The 10,536-nt window shown below is 36.4% G+C and overlaps 2 protein-coding genes across 5 annotated transcripts; one reads left to right on the top strand and one right to left on the bottom strand.

The window, feature by feature from the left end:
- Window positions 1-575: 575 nt before the first annotated feature.
- LOC111480476 (cold-responsive protein kinase 1-like) lies at window positions 576-4,064 on the bottom strand. Of its 3 annotated transcripts, XM_023125549.1 has the most exons (8): window positions 3,712-4,062; window positions 2,942-3,072; window positions 2,726-2,841; window positions 2,393-2,603; window positions 1,996-2,233; window positions 1,466-1,616; window positions 878-1,254; window positions 576-791 (listed from the first exon to the last, which is right to left on the bottom strand). In XM_023125549.1, the coding sequence occupies exons 2-7, from the start codon at window positions 3,009-3,011 to the stop codon at window positions 880-882; spliced, it is 1,161 nt and encodes a 386-aa protein (XP_022981317.1). In that variant the 5' UTR covers window positions 3,012-3,072; window positions 3,712-4,062; the 3' UTR covers window positions 576-791; window positions 878-879. The 3 variants fall into 3 exon arrangements, with proteins under 3 accessions (XP_022981317.1, XP_022981326.1, XP_022981309.1); XM_023125558.1 differs by having other exon boundaries at window positions 576-1,254; window positions 2,726-2,832; window positions 3,712-4,064; XM_023125541.1 differs by having other exon boundaries at window positions 576-1,254; window positions 3,712-4,061.
- Window positions 4,065-7,120: 3,056 nt separating this feature from the next.
- On the top strand, window positions 7,121-10,472 carry LOC111480646 (renalase-like). Of its 2 annotated transcripts, none has more exons than XM_023125802.1 (9): window positions 7,121-7,277; window positions 7,393-7,492; window positions 7,839-8,019; window positions 8,471-8,543; window positions 8,633-8,812; window positions 9,138-9,235; window positions 9,418-9,506; window positions 9,606-9,779; window positions 9,967-10,472. In XM_023125802.1, exons 1-9 carry the CDS (start codon window positions 7,235-7,237, stop codon window positions 10,136-10,138), a joined length of 1,110 nt encoding a protein of 369 aa, XP_022981570.1. In that variant the 5' UTR covers window positions 7,121-7,234; the 3' UTR covers window positions 10,139-10,472. The 2 variants fall into 2 exon arrangements, with proteins under 2 accessions (XP_022981570.1, XP_022981578.1); XM_023125810.1 differs by having other exon boundaries at window positions 9,899-9,968.
- The last annotated feature ends 64 nt before the right edge of the window (window positions 10,473-10,536 follow it).

Below are 10,536 nucleotides of genomic sequence, written 5' to 3'. Positions count from 1 at the left end.
TAACAATAAAAAAACATGACTCGAGAGCTCGAATCTTAGATAGATCTATCAATATCATTTCGTTCCATTCTAATAAAAACAACCGAATCCAACCCACCTCGTCCAAATTTTGGAATCAATATATAGTTTTTAATTTCATCATCACATGCTCGAACATTTAAAAGTATTGTATAGTTTGGACCTTATATCCATTTGTTTTCATAGTTTTAAATTGTTTATTGGCATTAAACAAATGTATAAAGTTAAATAATGTAAAACCCATGTTAATTTATGAACTCGATACATAATTTAATTATAATCTTTGAAAATTAATGTATTCTTGCCCCCAACCCAAAATTAATTTGAAAGAATCATGTCTATTTTCAACTAAACGAGAAGAAGTATGAATTTAATAATTACAAATAAAAAAATAAAAAAAACAGATGCCCCTAATAGAATGCAAAAGACGGGTGTTACTAAAACGAGTATACGAAGATGAAGTTCAAATCATTTAGTATTTTGATAGAGTGTTTATAAGAGGCGTAAGTAAATGAGTGGGAGACATTGACATCCACATACGCCTACAGGTCGTCCCCGAGAAACGAAATTAGAATAGAAAGATTGCATATTAGTTGAATAATGATTCTAATTAATAGTGGGTCGGAACAGAAATTGACATGAACATAACTTAACTGATCAAAACACATTTTACCTAGTTAATGGTCGGAGGTTCAAATTTCCACCCACGAGAACCACTCTCTACCTCCCACAAGATTGGACAATATATTACAGAAGCCTTCCAAAAACTCTTCCTACAAAAATAAAAAAATATAAAAAATTTATATACTTATTGCCAAAGCGTCATTAAAGAAGAGAATAAATCAAATTGGGTCATCACTTTCACAGTGCAGATGAGAGATTGTTGGTATCATATTGTGCAGTGAAGGTTGCAGTTGTAACAGTTGAGGGTTCAGATGACGTTGTTGAGTTTCCAAGGAACAGACCATCAGACCCTTTATTTTTCTCTGGAATCTTTCCTCTTGGATCCATTAAGTCCGAAAGCAGCCCCGGTTTCGTTATCTTTCTATCTTCGACGCTCATCTCACCCATTAGCATCTTTACCACAGTCGACATCGATGGACGGAGCTTCGGACTGTCTTGTGTGCAAAGTAGACCAATCTTAATATACTTACAAGCCTCCTCAGCATCGAAGTCGCCGTTTAACGACATATCTACAAGCAGAACGAGCTCTCCTCGCTCATAAAGATTCCATGCCTGCAACATCCAAACATAGATTTGTTCAACACATTGGTATACTGAAGCAGACAGTGAAACGTGATCTGTTTGTTCTTAATAATAAAAGATCAGTAATCAAAAGATTTGTAAAGATGAATTTTAAGATCTACATTGAAACAAAACTGCAACATGAACGACTTCGAATACTAGATGTTTTTGGCGAAGTTAAAACAATAAAACCTGCGCTTACCGTTTCGAGAAGATACTGCTCTCCAATTGGTAACTTTGTATTTTTGTTGCATCTCCCGCTGACTATTTCCACAAGGAGGACGCCGAAACTGTAAATGTCTGATTTTCTCGTCACCTGCCCTCTTATCGCATATTCGGGTGCCAGGTAACCACTAAACAAGCATGAACGTAAACAAAGTTAAAATGTGAATTTTCCTCAACAAAGACATACAAGCGAAACTAGAGAGATCAAGCAGATAAAAAGGTTGTTCTCAGGTAGAAAACTGAATTTAGGTTATGTTTCTGTGTTCTCATTCTCCATGTAAGGCTTTCTTAAGGCTGTTGAAGGTTGGCAAACACAATATTAACACAAAAATATCAGCTGCACAACACAACTAATCGACCATCGACCGAAAAGAGCCACGATTCCACACACAAACCAACATAAACCCCAATGCCTCCTTCGAATATCCAATTGTGGTTTAATTCTAAACAATACAGAGCTAAGTGTATGCACAATCAACAAATTCATAACGAAATAGAGTGGCTTACATTGTTCCTGCCACTCCGGTACTGATGTGAGACATGTTGGCTGGAACGAGCCTCGCAAGTCCGAAATCTGAAATCTTAGGAGTGAGATCACGGTCAAGAAGAATGTTACTTGCTTTGATATCTCTATGAATGATATATGGCTGTACATCCTCATGAAGGAAGGCAAGCCCACGTGCAATTCCAATGCAAATTCGAGACCTACTTTGCCAATCAAACTGGAGGCTACTGGAACCTCGCCCTGAAAAAAAGAAACTATAACTTGAGAACCGAACTGCAATTTAACGGTACAAACTAAAGTGTGACCTCCCGAAAAGGGGACGCTCGAGAATGCAACTCTGGCATCCATTGAGAGAGAACTTGAAAGGAAATAGAATCAAGAATAGGATTCAGTTAGTACCAAGAAGAGTTTGTGCAAGGCTATTGTTCTCAAGGTAATTATAGACAAGAATTCTATGATTATTCTCCACACAGCAGCCATAAAGCTGAACCAGATTTTCATGTTCTATCACAGAGATGACTTTAGTTTCAGCCAAGAATTCCTTCAATCCTTGTCTCGATTGAGCCGAAAGAACTTTTATGGCAGCAAGCTTTCCATTTCTTAGCCTTCCCTGGCCATAAACAGTAGTTTTCAAGGTTATAATCATGGTGAATAAAGGGAACGATACAACTTAGAACGGTCGTGCCTAGAACACAAAAATTATAGTTCATGCAAAACGCGATATCCAGCTACCTTGTATACAGAACCGAAACCGCCCTCCCCTATTTTATTCGCCAAGCTGAAATCTTCAGTTGCAACTTTTAGCTCTTTGTATGTATATAGTCTAACATTGTGCATGCCTAAAAGTTCTGTTCCATATCAGAAGAATGAAAGAATTTCCTTACACTCCTACAAGAAACTCTTCAAATATGTCCAGACAACAATGAGGCTATCCTAAGATTAATTTACCTTCGTCGTTGCCAACGCTTCCCGTTGGGGATTTCGCCCTCTTACCGAACAAAAAAGGGAAGCAAGTCATCTCTATATGATAAAACAGCAGCTATTCTCCGCTACTTCAAGGAATCTTATGACACTGAAACCTGTCAATGAAACAAGGTTTAGAAGGGCAAAACAAAATTGTAAAAGAATCTAAGGAAGTTGTTTATGTTCTAGCAAGAAGACCATCTATGCAGTGATCGTCCATGAAGGCAACTCTTGTACAGATTTCTACATATATAGGGCTCAGTGAAATTTTTTGGACTGATACTAACCAAAAGAAATGGAAATCAAACGCTGAACCCTATTTATATAAACAAGAACTTCAGATTTTCCCTCACAGGTGATAAGATTCGAGAAGCGGCCATGAAAGATAATGGTAAGCATCATCAAGCCAAGAACACTCCAGAGAAACAACTAATTTATAGGTTTCCTAAACCCAAAATCCACTTCTAATTTCAAGTTCATCGCCATCTAACAAAGAAAACTCAGTAAACCCAACACAGAAGATTGATCAAGCAACGAGATCCTTTCAAAACCAGCAAAAGAAAACGATTCAACAGCTAACCCAATTCACCTAGTTCGTTCCAAACTCCAAGAACAACAAAAGCAAATGAAAACAGAGAGAGAGAGAGCTTGCAGACTGACAAAACAACAATCAAACCAGAGCACAGAACACGATGATAACTATAATTTGAACCCAAAACAACAGAAATCAAGAGATACCCATAAGAGAAACTGACCTTAGAAGGTGAAATGAGTAGAGAAACAGAAGGATTCGGAGCTATGGAACTTGAACACTAATCGCACGGAAGAATGGGAAGGATGAGACGGGAGTTGAGGGCTTCGTGGACTTTTCTTTATAGCAACCATAGTGTTGGCATGTGGCTTCTTCCTTCCAGGTACGCGTACATCCCTTAGAAAATTCAAACGACATAGCTAGCTGCTTTAATCTTGACCCTGAACCCATTTTTCTTTTCCACAAATAAGCCCCAACTGGCTACATTGATTGTACCAACTATCAACCAATCAGTGAAATTGATTCATTCGTGGAGCGGTTGATCAAATCGGTATTCTAATCGCAGTGTGAAAGGATGCGAGTTAAGCCTAACACGCTCGTTGAAAATGGAAAACAGGAAAAAGCGGAAGAATTTTCTTCTTCTTCTATGAATTAGACATTATATTAATCAAACAAACCAAATACATATGCTTTTATTGAGAGGATATTTTGGAGATATATTAGTTAGAATATATCTGAGATATTTAGGGAGTTGTTAGTATAAATTTGATTAATCGTATATTTTATTTATTTACAAGATTTAGTTAGATATATTATTTTTTTCTATTTTTAGGTATTAGTTAATAGTTTGTATCTATTTAAACGTGGTAAATGTGAATGAAGATCATACACTTTTCCAGTTCTATTTTCTATTTCTATTTCTTAACATGGTATCAGAGCATCGATCGTAAATATCAAAATTTCCTTTATGGCGGGCTCAGCCAAATCCAGCTTCAAAATTTCGGATGTTGATTTAACACATCCTTACTATATGCATCACTCTGATCAGCCAGGATATTCACTTGTTCCAATCAAATTAAATGGAGCAAATTACCAATCTTGGAGTAAATCAGTTATGCATGCTCTTATTGCCAAGAAGAAAATTGGCTTCATTGATGTCACAATTGAGGAACCGCCCCAAGATGCAAATTCAACCGAATTCGAACTCTGGAATCAATGCAACAGTATGATAATATCTTGGTTAACTCATTCTGTTGAAGCAGATATCGCTAAAGGCATTGTTCATGCCAAGACAGCTCATCAAGTGTGGGTTGATCTTCGCGATCAATTCTCACAAAAGAATGCTCCAGCAATTTTTCAAATACAAAACTCGATAGCAACGATGTCACAAGGAACCATGGCACTGTCAACATATTTCACCAAGCTCAAAGCACTCTGGGATGAACTGGAAGCGTACCGCACACCATTTACGTGTAATCAACGTCAAATACATATTGATCAACGCGAAGAAGACAAGTTGATGCAATTGCTCATGGGGCTCAACGAGTCTTATAAAACGGTGAGATCTAACATATTGATGATGTCTCCATTACCTAATGTGAGGCAAGCTTATTCATTACTTGTACAAGAAGAGATGCAGCGACAGGTAACTTCTGAACCTGCTGAGAATTTCTCGATTGCATCAGCAGTGCAGAAGAAAACAACATATTCAAAATTCGCCAAGGACAAATCATGTGAACACTGCAATAAAAGTGGTCATACAATCAATGAGTGTCGAATTCTTAAGTTTCATTGTAAGTTTTGTGATAAAAGGGGACATACAGAAGATCGGTGTCGACAGAAAAATAATTCTACAAGGACAAGACAAGTCAATCAACACAATCATCGTGGATACCGATCATCTGCAAATATGGCCGATGTTTCACAATTGAATACAGGAGAACAGTCACCTAATTCCATTCCAAATTTTTCTTCTGAGCAATTACGACAGATAGCACAAGCCTTATCTGCAATCAATCAAAACCCTTCTGGTAATTCTGACAATCACATCAATGTTGCAGGTTTGTTTCCCATATCTACATTATCTGTTAACTCTGCGAGTTCTAATTCATGGATTCTCGATAGTGGAGCTACGGATCATATAGTATCAAAATCTTCTGTTATGACTGATCCAAAGGCTGCCATCATGTCTACAATAAATTTGCCTAATGGAGAGACAGCACGTGTGTCACATACTGGCAATATTTCCCTTAGCCCTAACCTTAAGTTAAACAACGTTTTATGTGTGCCTTCATTCAATTTAAACCTAATGTCGATCAGCAAACTTACCAATAACTTGAAATGTTATGTCACCTTCTATCCTAATTCTTGTGTTATGCAGGACTTGGCTACGGGGAAGATGATTGGCTCGGGTAAACAATTTGGAGGTCTCTATCATATTTCTTCATCTCCAATCAAATCTTCAGCTCATCAAGTATCTCAGTCATCTGATTTGTGGCAAATACTTGTTTAGAGTTAACTTGGTTAAGATACATTCTTCAAGACTTGAATGTTCCACTGTCCGAACCAGCATTATTATATTGTGATAATCAAGCAGCATTACATATAGCAGCCAATCCAGTTTTTCACGAACGTACGAAACACATTGAAATAGATTGTCATATAGTTCGAGAAAAGTTACAAGCTGGAATCATCAAACCATGTTATATTTCGACCAAAATGCAATTGGCAGATGTTTTTACTAAAGCTCTGGGAAGACAGCAATTTGACCTTTTGAAGGACAAGTTGGGTGTGATCGACATACACTCTCCAACTTGAGGGGGAGTATTGAGAGGATATTTTGGAGATATATTAGTTAGAATATATCTGAGATATTTAGGGAGTTGTTAGTATAAATTTGATTAATCGTATATTTTATTTATTTACAAGATTTAGTTAGATATATTATTTTTTTCTATTTTTAGGTATTAGTTAATAGTTTGTATCTATTTAAACGTGGTAAATGTGAATGAAGATCATACACTTTTCCAGTTCTATTTTCTATTTCTATTTCTTAACAGCTTTGAACACGTATTTCAACTCCCGCAGTACCAATACATTTAAACTTTTTTTATCACTCTTATTATCATAAAAAGACTATTTAAAAAACACCATTAAATTTTAAATTTTTTATTAATATTATTAAACTTTTTAAAATTTTAATTTTTTTTTTAAAAAGCGTCACAAATAATTATATCATTGGTACCTATTTTTTTTTTTAAAAAAAACTAATAAACTTTCAAAAGTAACTTTATAAATAGAGATATTGATAGACGTTCTTGAATTTTTGAATTTTTACTTTTAAAATATTATAGGTGTTTCTTAGACCTCATATCGAATAAAGATATTTTTTAATTAAAAAAAAAGTAGTATAAGCATTAATGAATTTTTTTTTAAAAAATAGGATTTTTAAAAAACCATTAAGAACTAAAATGTATTTTTTAAATAAAATATTTTTTTAAGAAAATAAATTATTATTAAAACTTTTTTTAAAAATATTCTCGACTTATTTTTATTAATTTAATATATTTTTTTGAATTTTATGTTAATAAAAACATTCGATTTCTGGAGACGTGGACTAATGCAAACCACAAGGTCGTCTCCTTCAAATGGCAAAACTCCAGAGTCCGTAGCAAGTTAGCAACTACCGCCAACAATTTTCGAGGGAAAGTCGAAATTGTCGCATTGAGGAACACTAAAGCGCCGCCATGAGCTCCGTTCTGTCTAAAGTCGCCGTTGTGGGAAGTGGAAGTAAGGAACTCATCACCTTTCTCTCCCACGCTTTCTGATTCTGTAAGCTACTAATGTGTAATTCGGTCATTGAACGAGAAGATTTTTGAAAAGTTGTGATGTGTTTATGGGGCAGTTTCTGGAGCCGCTTGCGCATGGAGTTTGGCCAGAAATGGCGTATCTGTTACCTTGTTCGAGTCTGCCAGAGGGCCTGGTGGAAGAATGTCCCAAAGGAGGTGAGATCAATTTCCGCTCGTTTCTTGTTTGGACGCTTTCCGATTATTCGCATTTTTGTTTGAAAGAGATCGAAATGCCGAACGGGATTTGGTTTCTGCTTCTTGCTGAAATTCGACACGATCTCGTGAAAACTGTTTTATAATTTCGAAGAATGAGCGCTCGTAGCGTTTATGAATCGAAATGAGAAACATGAGAATGGATGAACAGGAGCTATACAATAATGAGTAAAAGAAAATTTGATCGGCTTATCTGAAATTGTTATTACTTCCCATTTGTTAAAGAAGAATTATAATATTGTGACATCAGAAATTGTGTCTTAATTTTACTATTCGTCATTTCAAACAGAGAAATTGCTGAAGATGGGAAAGAATTGGTTTTCGACCATGGTGCCCCATATTTTACTGTTAGCTCCACGGACGTATTGAGTCTTGTTCGTGAGTGGGAGTCAAAAAATCTTTGTGCTGAATGGAAAGAAAGTTTTGGGGTTTTTGATTGCTTTTCCAATCAATTTTCCAGCATAGAACAGGTTAGGGAACTCCACTGCTGTTCAAATCTTGTTGAATATTTGGTGCCATAATGGACAGTTCTTCATTTTGCTACTCTCCATTAAGTGCTTGCAGCTCCTTCGATCAACGGCACATAAATGGGGAATGTAGCATAGCATAACATGGCTTGTTCATTGTTTTGTTTCCTGTTCTGACATTTATCTTGGTTTTTGTGTGCATGTATACTAGTTAAACTAAACCCACTTAATTTCTCTGACTACCTTGAGAGTAATTACCTCTTGATACTTATGGATCAAAAGCAATGGTGCTCAATATCAAGTGTCATGTGCTCTCTTAAAGCTACTGTTTCACATATAATCCAAAGTTGCGAACAAACGCTGCAACTGGACAAATAGTTAATGCATTTTTTTTTACTCTCTTATCATATCATGTCTTTTATGGGATCGGTTTGTCTGAGTGAATACTATTTAGGAAGGAGTAAGTGGCAGATATGTGGGTACTCCGGCCATGAATTCTATTTGCAAAGCGTTATGCCATGAACCCGGTATATAACCTATATTTTCTCTTTTAATTTATGTAATTTAAGGTTACAAATGAGCTTAGGAAGGTGCTTATTTTTCCACTTCTTTTCAGGTGTGGAGAGCAAGTTTGGGGTAAGTGTTGGGAGAATGGAATGGTTAGAGAAAGATAACTCATGGTTGTTATTAGGCATCGATGGACAAAGTCTTGGTCAGTTTGAGGGTGTTGTTGCATCAGACAAAAACATAGTTTCTCCTAGGTTTACCAATGTAACAGGACGAGTGCCTCCTCTTGGTACGTTGCTTGTTCGATCTCATTTAGTAATGTGTTGCAAGTATCTCGTGTTCTCTTTTTTTATTGTAAGAGCGACTCAACTTGATTCCCTTCTATTTACAGAATTTTAGTGTTTAGTATGAATTTTTTTCTCCTCTCGCCTTTCTCCCTTCTCTCTCCTTTTCTCTTTTCCTTTTTCTTCTTTATTCTTTTGTTCGATATTTTACTAGCATGTAAGATCAAAATAATTTATTGGAATTGCTTCTACAAAGAAGCAAAAAGTTTCGCTTTTGATAAACCGTGCTCAGTATGTATCAGGTCCATCTGACTTTTTAAAATTATGCAGACCTTAATTTGATCCCAGATTTGGCAACTAAGCTGCAGAACATCCCAGCTATTCCGTGTTTTGCTCTGATGCTTGGATTTGAACAGCCTCTCACTTCGGTTATACTCCAATCTCACATATCCGTTTTATAATGTCGTATGCAATTCCCTATGAATAATTTTTTTAAAAAAGATATCATTTGTTGCGTCCAAAATTCTTTGCCCTCAATGTGGAGCTTTCGCCGAATCAATCTTACAGTTTCAGAGACAATCTTCGTTTAATGTTCTTATTCGATCACCAGATACCTGTCAGAGGTTTCTCTATAATGAATTCTAAAGTTCTAAGCTGGGCTTACTGTGACAGCAGCAAGCCAGGGCGTTCGTCTTCTAGGTATGTTTATTACTGTCAAGAAAACTATCAGCATTAGCTGGTCAAGCAATTCATAATTTTTTTGATTGGTGCTCGATACTTTCGTTTTTGTTTGAATAGCGAACTATGGATTTTGCATTCAACCATGGAGTATGCTGAGAAAGTAATTGCCGAATATGGTCTTCAGAAACCTTCAGATGCCACGTTGAAAAAAGTGGCTGAAGAACTCTATCAAGAGTTTCAAAGCATCGGGCTTAGCATTCCACGCCCGTTCTTCATGAAAGCTCATAGATGGTAAGCATCTGAATAAGAACCAACCATTTGATCGTTAACTTTCACTTAGTATAGTTACATAAGCATCAAGCATTGTACGTATTATGAAATGTGAGAGTCTTATAGTTGGGTTTATGTAGTAGTTCATAGGGCACAAAGTTCGGGATAAACATAGCCTGAGCTGACTACAAGGGGGGGCTTTTTGCAGGGGAAGTGCTTTTCCAGGAGCAAGCATTGCCGGAGAGGAAAAGTGCCTTTGGGATGGAAGCAAGCGTGTGGCCATCTGTGGGGATTATTGTGTTAGCCCTAACGTTGAAGGGGCGATTCTTAGTGGCTTGGCTGCTGCGTCCAAGTTCCAAAAGATTGTTAGCTATTTATAATAGTTAGTTTTAATAGATCATTACAGGTTTTTGGTGCATTTAGAGAGAAACGTCGAGATAAACATAAACATAGTTCAACGGTCGAAGGTACGTATACTTTTTATTGATCATTTGGGCAGTGACCTTGGGTGGCCTTCTTGCTGGAGGTGCTCTTCTTGTGTACAACACCGGTGCTTTGAGGTAGTAAGGTAGAGGAAATTCTGGTCTTGGTCTGTTTTTTTCACATTAGTTTGTAGCATGCCATCATGAACAACAACATTATTATCAAGAAACCCTCCCTGTGATTATCCAAACAATTGAGTCATAAATTCTTGGTAAGATGATTCTTCTCTTTTCTTTATGTTTTCTGTATTTCAGATCACTATGAATTTCTTTCCAGCATTGGATGATAGTTTCAA

This window comes from Cucurbita maxima, unplaced genomic scaffold (assembly GCF_002738345.1).
Source record: "Cucurbita maxima cultivar Rimu unplaced genomic scaffold, Cmax_1.0 Cma_Scf00001, whole genome shotgun sequence".
NCBI lineage: Eukaryota > Viridiplantae > Streptophyta > Magnoliopsida > Cucurbitales > Cucurbitaceae > Cucurbita > Cucurbita maxima.
Note: the sequence above shows the minus strand (reverse complement) of the source record. Positions and strands in the feature narration are given on the sequence as shown.